General features: G+C 40.7%; 1 protein-coding gene across 2 annotated transcripts in view; it reads right to left on the reverse strand.

Moving 5' to 3' along the window:
- Hibch (3-hydroxyisobutyryl-CoA hydrolase) overlaps positions 1 to 17,183 on the reverse strand; it is a 70,897-nt gene that overhangs the window by 5,942 nt on the left and 47,772 nt on the right. For both annotated transcript variants that reach the window (XM_051190130.1, XM_051190129.1), the window contains exons 7-12: positions 14,628 to 14,706; positions 9,500 to 9,645; positions 9,061 to 9,147; positions 6,673 to 6,731; positions 5,869 to 5,950; positions 575 to 694 (exon numbers count right to left, since the gene is read on the reverse strand). In XM_051190130.1, the coding sequence (XP_051046087.1) occupies positions 575 to 694; positions 5,869 to 5,950; positions 6,673 to 6,731; positions 9,061 to 9,147; positions 9,500 to 9,645; positions 14,628 to 14,706 (573 nt within the window). The remainder of the gene's footprint in view (positions 1 to 574; positions 695 to 5,868; positions 5,951 to 6,672; positions 6,732 to 9,060; positions 9,148 to 9,499; positions 9,646 to 14,627; positions 14,707 to 17,183) is intronic.

A 17,183-nucleotide genomic window follows, 5' to 3' on the forward strand; every position in this document is an offset into this window, starting at 1 on the left:
GATGGTCACAGATTACTTTCACAGATTTTCTGGGCCAAATAGCCTGGGTTGGGATCTGTGCTTGTTCACTGGTCCAAGCCTGTCTGACTTTGAAGGTCTGCACTGCAAATTCAGCTGCTATTCTGATAACCCACCTTTCTATGTGAGTTGGCCTGTCTTTCTTGAAGCGTTCACTGCCCTTTCTGCACTCTGTACCTTAAGGGTTTTAGTGGTATGTGATGTGGGGATTTGTTTTGGTCATATTTGCGTTCTGTATGTGTTGTTCACCTAAATAGTGTCTCCCTAGATTTGGAAATTTTTCTTCCATGATTTTATTGAAAATATTTTTTATGCCTTTGAACTGCTTTCTTCTTCTTTGATGCCTGTAATGCATAAGTTTGGCCCATGAATCCTGAATGTTCTCCATGCTTTTTTATAAAGACTCACCATTTTCTTAAACTGTGACCCAATTCCTCTATCTTTCCTTTAAGCCTTGATAATCTGTCTGCCACTTGCTTATTCTAGTCTGAATTTTACATGTTCTACAATGAATTTCCTAACTAGAAAGTAGTAATATTCAGTATAACATTCTTACCATACATGCTTGAGTTAGCCGGTATTCCATAGTCAGTACCTCTTGCAAGGTCTTTGAGGAGCCTTCCATGAGCTGCCTAAGTGTGATCTTCAGGGATGTTGGAGACATTTTACTAATTACCTTTGGGGGAAAAAAATATTCCTCATTACCCTCCCGCTCCTTTACTGCATGCAATACCCTGAATGTCTATGTAAGCCAAAGTGATACTGTGCAGAACTTCTTCATGTGCCAAAGACTCATAAAAACTGTGCCTTAGCTTAGCCCTGCCAAAACGTGTAATAACAGTGTTCTAGCCCACCACAGCAGTGACACAGACCACTCCACAAATGCAGTAGAGCCTACTCAAATAAACCTTATTTAAGTTAGCCTGGCATAAGCTAAGTAGAGATTACACTGAAACAGAATATACATTATAGCAGGAACATTCCTCACAAATGTCAGAACTGGAAGGAGAGCTGAGCAGCTGAGAAGGGAAGGAAGAAGTTGCTCACTACGCTGACCCCACCCCAGCTACTGGGTAAGTGCTGAAAGGAAAAAGGAGGAGGAGAGGGGCAGCAGCTGTGATCTGGATGTGTCTTAACTGCAGTGGGTTTTTCACCTCTGAAAAACATGGACACAGAAAACAGTCCATGACTAACTCTTCTTTAATGTCAATTAAAAAATAAGAATGGCATACCTAATCCTTCAGCTGCAATGCCATGTGACATGTTCTGAATTTAAAGATTCTATTACTAATGTTCCAAGTCACACATATGACTGTGACCACCTGGCTGATACAAAAGGCCATCACATACCTGCAATCTCCTTTATAATTGCACATACAATTTTCAGATTGATTATTGAATGGCTCAAAGGTTTAATCTGGGTTCAAAGAATTCTCATCTCAAATTCTACATTTTTTTAAAATTTTATTTTCTTTTTTAGTGTTGTATTATGTATATTACTTGATTATAGTCTACTGGGTATCTTCTTATCCCCCTTCCCCACTGAACACTCTTCTTTCCAACAAGCAACAAGTCCCCTTGCTAGACTCGTGTCTTTTTTTATGTGACTGGACAACTGCATTTAGTTAGGGCTGCCTGCATGCACAGCATGACCAGGGATGGGGTGTGGTGGGTTGTGGTGAGGTGGGGTGGGGGGAAGTAGGGGGAGTACTGGAGAATGGTACTTTACCAGTGGCTATAGCACTGAGGTACATGATTTCCCTTCCCTGGCAACTATTAACTACTGATAACCCTTCATGAAGTTCCTCCTCAGGAACTCCTCCTCAACACATGGCAGAATGGTGATAGGCCTAGTCATGTACAGGTTTTGTTCAGGAAAAAGGTTCTGTGTCCTCTGTAACATCCTCAAGTCTGCCCATGCACACTCAAGGACAGGTTCTCACTTAGCACTTGCTGAAGCTTAGAGCTTGACAACTACACAGGAAAACGTTCCGGCAGGGGGTGTCAGCAGCTTACCCACAACCTCACTGCTAATGAGAAGAGGATGATGACAGAAGGCCTTTATGAGCTGCACCCTTGAGAGGGCTAAACTTCTGAGTGAGGGCCTTCAGGATACTAGTCCACATTCAGCTCCTAACAGCAGTTCTGTTCCAGGTTCTTGTTTGATGGCTGCAAGTGAGGCTGAGGACAGCAGCATAGCAACCTGTATGTACTACGTGCCACACTTGACAGGCATATAAAGTGACCATTTTGCTAGCATACCCCTTCTTTTCCTTAGTGAAAATGGACCCACGTTATCTCAGGGAAGCACTTGAAAGAACATCACTATGCTAAAAGGCATGTTTAAACACAGCTCCCTTCTGCTTTTCTAGTCTCCAGAGACAAAGTCACCTTTCCAGCAGCCCTGTGGTGTTCAAGCCAGCATTCACTCCCAGCACTTCATCACAATTCACTGCTCAGAGGGCCCATTCCTGGGGGGGGAGGGGGAGACACGACTTCCTTTTTTTATATGTACTCTGTCGGCTACTAATTAATTTAAAAAGGCCTACTTACTCATGATTGTCACATGCCTGGTAACAATGGAAGGTGCTTGCTGAACCTGCTGCTTTATGACCTATGAATACTGAATGATGCCCGCACATGACAGACCTCACTTAGAGGAGTATGAATGTTGAGTATTGAACATGGATCTCTAGAAAAGCAAGGGTGCTCTTAACTGCTAAGGCATCCTTCCAGTATATAAAGGGGAAATTTATGAAGCACATTTCCCTTAGAAGTTAGAGATGTGCTTCAACATGTTTAATCCCACTCTGTAAAGGGGACAGTAAAATCACTTCATGGATGAGGAAGCTGGGCCTTGATACAAACTGGCCCAAGTGAAAGCTCGAATCCAAATTCAAGGTTATGAGCTCCCAAGCCCACTTCCTTTCTCTGTATAGAGTAACAGCCTTGACACCAAAGAGAAGTCCATGGAAGATGATGGTGAGAGGGACACCATATTTGGGATTAAATAGATGTGACTAAAACCTGTCTGTAATTTTTGATGGTAAGAGAAACACAAAGGATTATAGCTTAAGAAGGTCCAAGGAGAAAGCTTTAAATTTCTTCTTACCACTTCCTAGCCTGATTTTATCTTTCTCCTTGCCCTGGAATGATGTTACTGAATGGAATCCATGGACTGAGTCAAGCAATGACTTCCCACTATGGGGAAGAGCATCCACTCCATCAAGAATGGGCCTCTGCCTGACTGCTTGGGCTCAGACACCAATATCTTCAGGCCTTCAAACTTGTCTTGGAATCTACTGACTCTCCATTTCTGTACAAGAAAGCATTTAATTTGGGATTTACCATTACAAAGGATTAGAGTCCATGAGCATTATGGTGGGGAGCATGGCAGTAGGCAGGCAGGCATTGTGCTGGAGCAGTAGCTGAGAACTTTCAATTGATCCCCAAGTAGGAATGGCCGTGGACTTTTAAAACTTCAAAAGCCACCCCAAGTGACAGACTCCTTCAGCAAGGTTATAGTTTGTAATTCTTTCCAAACAGGATCTGTTCTCATTCAAACAAACACAGGCAACAACCAAAATGCTTTTAGAAGAATAGGTAGGTATTTCTGCATATTGGGAGTAAGATGACATTTCTCAGAACACAGAGGAAAAATAGTTACAATAGGCTTTGGGTTATAGTTCACTGGTAGAACCCTTACTTAGTACACATAGGTCTTGGATTTAATCCCAAACACTAGGGTAGACAGAGAAAATGTTAAAATTATATGATCATCCTAACAACTACAGAAAAATGATAAACTCTAACACTTAGAACAATAATTATAAAAAAAATCCTTGTAGGCAACAAGGAAAAATTGATAAATTTAGCCAAGTTCTGGATATAAGGTACGATATATATATATATATATGAATGAATTTTTGGTTCAGTGTTACTTCTATATCTCAACAAACAAAAAAAGTAACTTTCAAATGATACCCATTTTCAAAGGCATCAAAACCATCATAATCTACTGATAAATCAAATAAAAAATATACAAATGTAATTCTCTACAAAGAAAATTGCAACGTCATTGAAATGAACATAGCCCTAAATAAAGGAAAGAGCACATCAGATGTGCAGTAGGATGACTGTGAGCTTTCCTTATAAGGAGACTGGAATTCTGCTGTGCTAGGAGGAGAGTGACTACAGGACTAGTCCCCAGTGACAGTCTTGTCAGTGAACCATGTTTCACTGACGTGCTGAGGGAATAGGAAGGCACTGTGTGACTCCACCTGGAAGTCTGGTTTTCTCCAGACCTCACTGCATGTGCCTTTCCTTTGGTTTTTCTTTGTCTGTTTCCATTACATGCTGAGTTTTGAGTCCTGCTAGGGGTCACCAAACTCACAGGAGCTTGAACACTCTAGATGTAAAACATAACATTGACTTGTCTCTTTGGAAGATATCAAGGGTCCTAATGCCTTCGTATACAATATATTTTCTTATCTGAAAGTTTTCAAGGGTAGCCAATAAGTCCATTAAAAGGGCCTAAAGAACAGACAATAAAGGGGGGAAAGACAATTGGGATACTGGTATTTCTATTAACTTTTTTGCTCATGTGGAATCAGGAAGAGAAAGTAAATGATAAAGGAAAAAAGATGTATGAATACATATGCCAACTGAAGGACTTGTATCCAGAACAAATTTTACAAATCAATAAGATGAATATTTAAAAGATACTTCACATGAAAAAGTTACCCATATGGTCAATAAATATATAAAATGGCATTTGATGTCCTTAGTTATCATGGAAATGTAAATTAAAACCACAATGCAATGTTATTTTATGTGCTCTTAACTGAACAAAATGAAAAAAAAATGATATCATATATTGGTAAAATTGTGGAGCTAATCAGTGCTCCAATACAATCAGAAGCAACCTTATTGGAAGAGTATTTAGAATAATGATTACATGTATACACAAAGCAGGTATGTTTTGTAATGCTGCTTACGGGTTTATACCCAACAGATACATAAATCTGTGCTATTATCATAAGACACATATGCAAATGTTCAGGGACACATCAACTTTTACAGTAAAAACCTGCAAGTAACCCCAGATGCTTAACAGCAGAAAAAGTCAATGTGAGTATCATGTAATGGAATGTCTTGCCAAAATGGAAATGAAAATCCAACCTACTTCATGCAGTACAATGTGGGTTAATCTACACAGATAAAGACAGGTTCAAACACATTTCAAGTATGAAGAAGCATACTTTTTCTTCTGCCTAGAATTCTGAAATACTTGAAGTGTCACACTCAATCCTATGATAGCTCAAGGGTATCAAGTCCCTATGCACACAGCACTTCCCCCCAAATTGTTTTCCTTCCACTTTTACCAGTTATGTGTAGAAAGTCCAAAGTGCTGCTAACCCTGAGGAATACTACTTACAACTCAGTGGTGACAGAAAATGGAGGCATGCCAGCTTAAACAATCTCACTTCTTTATTAAATTGCTTGGTTAAAGAAGACCATCTTACATATTAAACATTATTTATAGGCTCAATCACCAATATATTATCACCAGGTGACTATTCTTCAGTGACTCACCCTTCTAATAACATTTCTATGTGATTCTCCCCAAGACAAAGGGACACTCAGAAATGAAATGCTGTCACCAAAATCCTTCTCTGTTATACTCAAAGGACATATAACCAGTTTCACTTGATTCTCAAGAGCCAGCAGGTAGGGGCATTTGGGTATAGCCAAGGTTTAGAACTGATTTCAGAGACTTCTTGGGACACCATCATGGAATACTGACAACCCTCAGACAGGCTTCCCCTTCCCAAAGGATTCATGCATTACCTTCAATTGTTCTATGGCAAAAGGCGAACCATCCTGCCGTAAGTTTTCAATAATCTGTTCCACAGTATTGGCTGAAAAACATCTATTAAAAAGAAAGAAAAGAAAAGAAACACAATTTCACCATTGCACAAGTGCACAAGTAATTTTCTATTTCCAATATATCAATGAACCTGGGCGCTGGCTTTCCCCAAGCCCCATGTCTACATGATGACTTTCAATGTGTTTTTGCGAGGGAGGAAATGCACACCACTTCCCTGGGTAGGAGCACCTGTCATCTATCACTGCTAGTGAGACTATAGCCTAATCTTGGCTTCTCATTTGCTTCCATTCATTGCTGGTACATACATTTAGATACATGTCTAAACTATAAAAACCTGATGCTTCAAAACAGAAGACAGTAGCACTATATCCCAGTCGTCTTCCTCCCATTCTTTCCTTGGGTAAGTTGGATAGGTTCTAGTTCACACACAAAGCCTCTTGCTGACTAGCTTAATAATCCCTTCTGGGAAGATGGCATTGTGAAAACAAAGGTAAGGTAATTCGTTTGTCTTCTGACCTTTCTTTCTAACTTTTTAAAGAGATAAATTTTTATTAAAATGAGTAAGCATGGGAGAGGACAGCAATGAAAATTTTCTCTTGGAAGAGAAGGTGAGACCTCACTTTGAAAGGTAAATGGAAATGAAAGCAGGAAATTACCCATCTCAAACTGTGGAGCATTATCAAATAATAAAATGACAAGGGGGGCAGACCTGACTTAATACAGCCTTCCAAAGGACAGCATGATCAGTACCTTGTGTTACATACCTGTTTATCTTGTCCATGTGTTCCTCAAATATGACAGGTTTGTCTTGATCCATCTTGGACTATTTGAAAAGAAGTACTCTGAAGTGACTCAAATCTTTTTTAAAAATCCTTTAAAAGTTCATCACGTTTAATGATATACTTTGTGACAGATTATCACTTTCATTCAAATTACATTTAACACTCTCATAAATAACTGCCACCATATGTTCAAAATTCAGACAATCTGCAGAACTCCAGATAAGCTCTTGAAAGTGCCAAAGGCAAAAAAATAAAAAATCTTTCATTTATTTATTTCTTAACATCTAAATGTTTCTATGAATATAAGGATAAAGAGTCTAGGACATGAGACCTGAGAACACCATGTCAATCTCCATCAGAGCTAGAAATGTCCAGGGCATGGCTGGCTCTGCCTTCAGAGGGAGAAAGTGACCTTAGAAAGACAACCACAAGTGCAAGCCAACAACAGTCCAGTCTTCAGCCTTTATGGCTGTTCTACCTCCCAATGGGAGCTCTCCTGTGTATATTTTTTAGTCACTCTCTCTTCTATTAACCCATATCTCACATGACATAATCCAGGTGCCTTCTTATAAAGTAATGCCGATTTACCAAAGTCATTCTTATGGTAGAGAACACATACGTATTGGAAGGTGAGGCTGGGTCACAGGAATGAGCAATTGGGCCTGCGTTTTGGATGAACTACTTTTACCGACAGCTCTGTACAGGCAGTCCTATTAGAACGCTGTTTTAACACTGAACCCCAACCAATCTTTCACTTTAAACCATGTATATCATGTTTCTCCATTCTGATACTTAAGAATCCAGTACTCTGGATGGCTCTGTTGACCTTTAGTGAGTTGTATGACAGACATGTCTACCACAGCTGGCAACTGAATGGTACATTCCAAGGATCAGCCAAGTACCTACACCTATCAGGAGCTCCCTGAGTGCCAGTCTTGGGAGAAGGACAGCAGACATTGGTTCTGCAAGCTCGCCCCTCAAAGGCACCACAGGTCTTCCCACTGTGCATGCTCCCTCTCCCTCCTGTATAGCAATACCCCTCCCCATCCCTGCCCTCTTGGCTAGACTTTCAGAGGTCTAACTGAACTTATTGAAACTCGTAAGACATTTTTTACTTTTTTCCCCTGTCAACACAAGTATCCCCGCCTCTGCCCCACCTCTAGCTCTCTAACTGACGATATCACCCTTTCTTTTTCTCAGTTCTTCCTCTCTCCTACACTAGCCCTTCATTTTAGCAGTGCTGAAGAAGCAGCCTTGCACATGCTGAGCAAGCACTCCAGCACTGCTCTGCCCCTGCCCACTGCGCGGGTCTTCAGAGGCCCATGCCCACTGCGCGGGTCTTCAGAGGCGCATGGTTCCTTAAAGGGCTCTCCACAGGATGCAGCTTGCCCCAGCTGGCTTCCCACACTGTAGGATGATGTCATAATCTCATTCTAAATTAGAGCCTTCCTCTTTGAAGCTGTCATTATATTGCTAACTCACTTCTACCTTTGTTTCCTTTTGTTTTATTTGACTTGATCTATGCTCTTTTTCTTCCTTTACTACAACTGCAGTGAAATTTTAGGAGATACATGTATTCAGTAGTAATTTTTAAGGATTCTTGGCTTTCTGTATATGCACACACATGTACATGTCATTTCTCTCCATTTGTTTGTTTGTTTGTTTGAGACAGGGTTTCTCTGGGAAGCCTTGACTGAGACCAGACAGAGATCCACCTGCATTTGCCTCCCCAGTGCTGGGATTAAAGGCCTGTGCCACCACCACCCAGCAATGTCATTCTTCTTTAAATGTTATTTAATGCTATTAGCACTTGGAGCTTGCCATTTAATCTAGGCTAGTCTGACTGGCCAACAAGCCTCAGGGGATGTGCCTGTGTCCACCTTCCCAGAGTTGGGGTTACAAATGTACCACATCCTAGCTGAGGATCAAATTCAAGTCCTGATGTGCTTGTGCAGCAAGCACTTTACTGACTGGGTAGCTACCTCCCCACCTTCTATTCTTGGCCTTTATAAGAAAACTCAGGTGACATAAGTAAGAAATTGAACACTGCAGCATGTTTTATTATTAGAGTTTCACTTTAGCAGCTCCACAAATAGTCTGAACATTGAACCTCTGTCACAGAAATGCCATAGAGCATTGAAAGGCTTTTGTAAAAGTACCTTCCAAGGCTGAACATATAAGTTCAATAGACAAGCTGTGCTGTTGCACAGGAGGAGAGCAGGTATCAGATGGCTAGCGCAACACCCAGGCTCTGGTCCTCCAAGCTTTAAAGTAAATGATCCTCAGTGCACTTTCTACAGCCTTGAACTAGCGCTTGCCATCGCTCACTGTGTGAGTATTTTACTTTGCTGTGATCGGAAACCTACTTACCTCTGCATGGTAGCTTTTTAAGACACCTGCAATATCTTCTACTGTGGGTGATTTCAAGGTCAACAACTCTTCCTCTAACTTGTGCAACTAAAAGGAAAGAAAGCAAGATGTGAAACTTTAAAGAGGCAGAAAGCTTTTATCCCCTTAGGAGCCTTATCTTAAAATCTTTGCAAACTTTCAATAAGCCCTGAAAGAGAGGTGGACTGTAGCTGCATGCATATACACAACAAATGCTGCCCTCAAGGTTGGATGAGACAGGAAATGAAGGAGCCCTTGTGATGTAGGACAGCATGGAGGAGAAAAGGGAAGGTGAAGGAGTGGGGAGGGGGGCTTAAGTACTTTCTCCAAGGTCACATAGCTCAATGCAATAAATTCTGCATTCATATTCATACTCACTGAAGACCTGTGATCTCAACCACTCCAGCAAACACCCAGTTACCTTTTCTGAATCTACAAAGTGTGTGGCGATTCCTGCTCTGTGCACATCTCTTCCTTTCAATCTGAACCCTGTCAGTGCAAGGAAGTAACCCAGCTTTCCTTGAAGTCTTGGCAAGAAATAACCTCCGCCTACATCAGGAAATAGCCCTGTAATAAAGTACAGCAATGAGAGTAATTCAACAGAAGGCAGAGTTAGGCTCTTGCATCATGCAGCCATTTCTATAGACTGATGATCTGTACTATAATTATTATATGCTATACAATCAACTCAAATTACAAGAAATATTATAAACTGTTAATCTATTTTGGACATTTTAAAAATTCTTTGTATCTCATTGCTGCAGAGGTAAGTAAAGTACTTGACTATACAATAGCTTGTATCTTACGAGTATGCAATACTGGGTGATAGATGGTTCAGTAGGGACCTGAGTTTGATCCCTAGAACTCATGTTTAAAATTCCAGGTGCAGCAGCATCTCATTGCAATCCCAGAGCTGGACAAGCAAGACAGAGAAGTACCAGGATCACATGACTAGCTTGACTGAGGTCAAGCCAGCAAGGAGAACTTGTCTCAAAGACAAAAGGTACCTAAAGAACAACAGCCAGTGCAACCAACAAAATATCCTTTTTCCAGGCAGAAAGCGCAGTACATCTTTTCCTATTAACTTGAGAGAGAGCCTTGTGAAGTAGCCCACAGTGGCCTTGAACTTGTGTTCTCTGTCCTCAGCCTGCAGCCTCCCCAGCACTGGGATTACAGATATGGGTTACCATAGCCAGAAAGTATGGTATTTTTTAAACATGAATTCTGATCAGAGTTTTAATTCACATTTCTTAAACACTGTCACTGGCTGTGCTTTTTATTAAATTAGAACACCCCCCCCCAACCCAGCTGAAAATGTCCACCCACATTTTCAGGGGCATCTCTTGAAATCATGCTCTGCCCTAGCCACTCCTGTTTTCTCATCTCACCTCCTGACTAGAGCCTCAATGGTGGCATTCTGAACACAGGAGACCCTCCTATCCTGAAACATGCCCTTATCCTGCAAGGCCTCTGATGACACCCAATGAGTGCTTCTTTTCATCTATGTCTCTATGTGACTTGATCTCTGAGTGCTGCAGAAACTATTACACTTGCTATCAGGATGCCCACCTGTGCTCATTTCCCTTGAATCCAGTGGCCTTACGTAACATCCGTATGCTGATTACTATTGACTAATAACATAATTGTGTCCCAAAATCTTTATTTTGAAGCTTCAGCCCAAAATGTAGCTATTATTTAGAGATGAAGCCTTGGGTGCTGTGGAATCCTTTTGTACACTGTAAAGCGTATCTTTGCCAAGGCACCTTCTTACTGGTTTAATAAAAAGCTAAATGACCATTAGCTAGGCAGGAGGTCTAGGTGGAACAGCCAGACACAGAGACCTCTGGGAAGAAAAAGGTGGGGTCGCCAGGAGATGCAGAGGAAGCAAGACATGATGGTGGACAGGTAAACCCACAAGCCATGTGGGTTAATTTAAGTTGTAATACCTAGCTAGTCAATAGCAAGCCTAAGCTATGGCTAAGCTTCTGTAATTAACAATGTCTCCAGTGGGGAGCCAGGGGCTCCCATAAAAAGCTCTGACTACATTCAGGTATGTCAGATTGCAAGGGGGATACCATAATCCAACAGAACTATCCTTGTGAACGAGATACACAAAAGAAGGAAGGCCCCATGAAGACATGGCAAGGAAGCAGCTCAGAAGGAACCAATCTTAGTGACACCTTAACCCTGGCTCTCAACCCTCAGAGATGTTGTTGTTTTAATAGTTTTGTTGATGACCAGTCAAGTTGACAACCAGTCTCAAACCTAGCTGTGCCTTTCCCCTCAAATACCAAACTCAAGAGTATCTTTGCAGTCACATGGTTTATAAGCATCTCCACACACAAAACCACAACTCTGGACTCACATCCTTCAACTACAACATTTCTCTCCTGATATGCCACCTCCACCCAAAGGCACAAACTGAATGGCCTGGTGCTATCCCTAATTACACTTCAGGGTCTCTCCATCCACAGCTCTCCCTTAGAACTCATCAGTACAGTGTGTGAAAAAGGGACCTGAGCCTCAGGAAGGGATGCAAAAACTAAGTGGAAAGCCTCTGCCTAAACACCACATTCACCAACTAGATGAAGATCAAGAGTCTGAGCACCAGACAGACCCAAGGGCAGATCCTGTCTCTGTAGTTGTAAATATAATCAATGTTAGCTTAAAGCATCATCCCCACCCTATACAAAACAAAACACCAAACCCTTGTTAGACATTTATGTCTAACAAGATCAAAATGCTTGCAAGCAACTTTCATTCATCCTAGGAAAAAGTGCAAGAACATTTGTAAGAACTCAAAAAGTCAAAAACCAGGCACAGTAGCACACACTTTTAATCCCAGCCATCAAGAAGTACAGACCTACAGACCAGTCAGGACCAGTCAGGGCTATACACTGTCACAGAGAGAGGGGTTGGGGTGCGGAGGAAGGACAAGCTAGGGAGGAAGGAAAAAGAAAGAAAAAAAATTCAAAATATCCAGCACCCAACAAAAGAAAAGTTTTTTTAGAATCTAATAAAAATAAATTACTAGCTGTCTTAGTCAGGGTTATTATTGCTACAATAAAATACATGATCAAACACAAGTTGGGGAGGAAAGGGCTTACACTTCCACATCCATTGTCCATCACTGAGGAACTTAGGACAGGAATTCAACAGGGCAGGAACCTGGCAGCAAGGGCAGATGCAGAGGCCATGGAGGGGTGGGACTTACTGGCTTGCTCCTTGTGGCTTGCTCAGCCTGCTTTCTTACAGAACCCAGAACAACCAGCCCAGGGATGGCACCACCCACACTGGGCTCAGCCCTCCCCGACCAATCACTAATTAAGAAAATACCCTCCTACAGGCTTGCTTACAGTCTTATCTTCTGAAAGCATTTTGTTAATTGAGTTCCCTCCTCTGGGATGTCTTTAGCTTGTATCATATTGACATAAACTATCCAACACACTAGCCACCTAGTTCATGTCTTTAGTCCTAGCACTTGGGAGGCAGAGGTAGGTGGATCTCTGAGTTCAAGGCCAGTCTAGCCTACATAGACCCTATCTCAAAGAGAAAAAAAAATTAGTAGATATCTAATATGGCAGGATTAAATGCACAATGCACAGTTAGACTGAATCAATTGAAATTGACATAGATGTAAGAATTTGTTCATATATTCAAAAAATTTAGAGACAAGTTATATTTTAGCAACTCAAATCACATTTCCATAGATAAAAACTGAGATGAATTCACAGTCTAAAAAATATTTACAAATACTAAGGACAGATTAGACTGCAGAGGGAGAAGTTTAAAATATAGAAATAGAAACTAAATGAAAACAGAGAAGAGACAACAATCGAAAATGAACAAACAATAGGGCTTGGCATATAGCTATGTAATTATAGCTACAGATGAACACACAGATACAGGCAGGAACACAAGGATCACAGGTTTAAGGGCTGCGTGGGCTACAGGATGGGTTCCTGTCTGCCCTGAGTAACTTACAATACTCTCTCAAAGTTTAGAAAAAAAAATAATGGGCTGGGCCTGTTCCTCAGTGGTAGAGCACTTGCCCAGCTAACACTATGAGGCTTTGAGTTCAATCCCTAACACACACACTCACCCACACCCACATACACACATATGCACACACTCACATACTCACACATACCACAAACATACCACAAACACACACACCCACATGCACTCATTCACACACACACACACACAGTCACACACACTGATAAAACAAGAGCACATCTAACATTAAGTACAAAAGTTGTATCTGAAAGAGGGAGCTGTAGGCCAAGTCTGCTGGAAAACATTGAAATCAGTGACACCATGAAAGTTGAAATGTACTTCACACACAACCCACTGAGCATCCATGACTTAGCCACACCATATGCTGGACCCAGAGCATCAACTGTACATTCTTATGACCATGGGGCCGACCAGGAGCTGCAGCCCAGGAACAGAGGAGAGTATCTCATCACATAGGACTAGCCTGGCAAGAGATCAGAATGCAAAATTTGGAGGACACTTTCTACTAAATGTGTACATGAAAGTTTTTTTTTTAATTATCTGGTAAGATTAGAAAAATAGAGCAGCGAATGAAAACTAAAGCAGTTGAAAATAATAAACATCTCAGCAAAAACCAATTAAGTGAAAACCAAATTCAGATTTATGATCAATAACTGATAAACTTCACATTAGAATGATCTGGAAAAAAGGAATAGACATAAAATTAATCAAAAATGAGAGGGATAGAAAACACTACAGAGTCTATACATATTATAATATCATGGGCAGCATTATACTAATAGATTGCAAAAATTCCTTCAAAGATTCAACCTACCAATGCTTGCACAAGAAGATAGGTCGACTAGCCAAACATGTACCAAATATGATTACAAACTTTCTCAAAGAGACAACTACTAGCCTAGATGGACTTACTGGTGTATTCTACACTAGGTGATATCAATTCTATACAAGCTCTTCTAGAAAGAAAAACTGATAAGATTGTAAACTTGCGAAATATAACAACGGAAGACAAACTAGATGTTTTTACAGAAATACAAATGATCTTTATAACCAAAGCACTTGGGGGTGGGGGTAAAGTGGGGTGGTTGTTGCTACCTGGTTTTAAGAGCACTGTGAGGCAAAAGCAAACAAGATGGTATTATACTGACAGGACAGCAGCATGGGCAGCACCGGCATCCGCCAGAGGCAATGGCGAAGGAACAAGATCCTTTTCAAGAAACCCTGCAAGAGTAGCTCTTTTTAACACAAAATAGGAATGCTGACCCATGAAACTCCCAAAGTTTCACAGATGGAAATGTGAGTATATTTTTCCTTGCCAAGATTAACTTATGGGTACTAATGTCTTCAGATAACTATTCTTATATGTGATATAATTACTAAACTAATATAAAGTATCTTGCTTTCTTGGGTTTTTTCATTGTATCTCACATGGAGTCTTTTGGCTCCATATGTATATGTATAGAATATCTGACAGATAGTAGAGGAATGTGATTCAAAAGTAATTACAAAACCTTTCGGTGTCTTTTTACCTATTCCCGTTTCTGGCATTGCAAAGAGGGACCTTTCAGTAGCCACTCGGAATCGCCCATGAACTGAAAGACCAACTCCCTAGGGAAGTAAGGGAAAAATGCCTTAGCATGTGGTAAAAATTCAAAGGTCAACACACAAATATTATAAATTTCAGTGTTATATGATCTTATATTCCACAGCAATTTGTTTCAGCATATTGAGCTGGAAGGGAGCCCCAAGCCTCATAATTTCAGATGAATTTGCTAGACAAAACTATACAGGCATCTCTGACAGGTGAGCTTGGCCTGCTCTAGATAGGCAGCTGCCATCAGCAATCTGTACTGTGCTTAGGCTTTCCCAGCATTACAGACACCTACTCTCCCTGGAAGCCCAGCACTGCTTATTACCGGCACTAACATCCATAAAATCATGATCAGGTTATTACAGAAAATTTCAATAATTTTGAGAAGACTATTTAACACATTTCTTAACCTATTTTATCAAATAAAATTAGCTACATCATTATTTTCACATGCACCACTTAATGAAACTCCTCCAAAGTGGCTTCTAAAAGATTTGGCTGAAAATCTATCTCAGATTTGGTGAATGACCCTGAAAATAGCAAGCACTGAATACAGCAAATGCTAGAAACAGAGCATATGTGAAGACCACCATCCCTGTTTATGCTGACTGCTCACCGTACTTCCACTCTGTATGCTCCACACTGTCTACACTATTCACAGCTTCGCAACGTTTCCTTTCTCACTTTAACCAGTGAGATACGTAACTTAGAGCAATGCCAGGCTCTTTGTGCTGTGTATTAGCTAAACAGATTTCCGTATTAGATTCTCTTAATTTTCTTCATAGGTTTTGCCATTTTCTTCAGTCATTTGTAAATTATTAATCCTCTAAGGATTTCATTAAGAAAACACTTGAACATCCATGTATTTTCTTATGCTGTACATTAAGCTTAACATTTAATAATCATGGCCATAAATGTGTCAACCAATGGTGTCCTTTAGTCAGTACCTATGTCCTTTGTGGTCAACACCTGTAAGTTATATTAGATTTGCTCTGTGTGGACAAATGTATTTGTTCTGGGCACTGTGCTAGGACATGGTCAACTGACAACATTGCCCAAATCAGAACGTCAATACACTTCAAGACTACAGTGAAATCTTACAATTCTGATAAAGATGAAACATGTTGCATTGATAATTTCCTTTGTGGTTTTAAGAGCCTTTCACTCATAGTCTGACACACTGCAACTGAGAACTTAGAACTGCTCAGAAATGCCTTGCTACAAATTTAAAAGGAAATGTCAGGCAGAATTAGTAGCTAATTAACACAGGGTTTGTTGAGTTCAGGCCACAGTCCTCTCCAGTTCTCCAATCATAGACCCTACCTCAGCTGTCATCCATCTAATTATTGCCCTTCCTCTTTTAACTATGGAAATCTCTCAAACAGCATGTAAGTATAACCATTATTATTTATATATCAAGCTAAAATCTGACTACAACTCTCAATCTAAGTCCTATCATTTTCTTCCAAATGACACAGTGATTGTCAAAACTTTCAAGTTTCCCCCTGTATTACATATTTGAAATATATAAATACATATATGACATATAGCAGTATATATTTTTAAAACTCCACTCCATGGTCTGCAAAGAGTTCGGTACTCCAGCCAAGCCTACCCAGTGGACTTCATCTTCTTCTATTCTTCCTGTTCTCATTCATTAGCCACAGCTTCAGGCCATTCCTCTAAAGGTTTAACTTATGCCTTCAACTGGTATGATTTTTAAAAATTAGTTTGCATTACTAAACAATGGGTTTCATTATGACATTTCATACAAAGATCATTATCACAATCATATTCACTTCATTCCACCTCTGCACTGACTAGTCTTATAACTTGAAAAACAAACTAGAGTTATCTGAAAGGAGGAAACCTCAAATGAGAAAAGGCCTCTATAAAATCCAACTATAAGGCATTTTCTTAATTAGTGATTAATGGGGAAGGCCCATCCCAATGTATGTGGTTCCACCCCTGGTGGAAGAGCAAGCCATGGGACCTAGCCAGTAAGCTGCACCCCTCCATGGTCTCTGTATTAGCTCTGACTCCAGGTTCCTGCCCTGTTTAAGTTCCTGCCCTGACTTCCTTCAATGACAAACAACAGCAATGTGGAAGTGTGAGCCAAATATACCCTTTCCTCCCAACCTTGCTCCCATGGCGTTTCATCACAGCAACAGAAACTCTAAGACAATCTTCATCCACCACCCTAATTGTTGGATTGTTGATTCCCTTTCTTCTCCTTAAATAATCCCCTTCTACTTACGTCATACCGTGAAGTGTGTGCATGTATGCATACACACACACACACACACACACACACACACACGCACGCACGCACGCACACTCACTCACTCACTCAAGTAAATGTGTAATTTTAACATGAAGAGCTAGAAGAAAAGGCCTCTGCCTTCTATACTGACTGCATCTGCTTTACCCAGGGAATTTCCTCCCCTGCCAGCAGGGTCTGAACAGTGGACCCAGGAACAACCAACTGAGACTG

The sequence above is a fragment of the Phodopus roborovskii genome, unplaced genomic scaffold (genome assembly GCF_943737965.1).
Source record: "Phodopus roborovskii unplaced genomic scaffold, PHOROB, whole genome shotgun sequence".
NCBI lineage: Eukaryota > Metazoa > Chordata > Mammalia > Rodentia > Cricetidae > Phodopus > Phodopus roborovskii.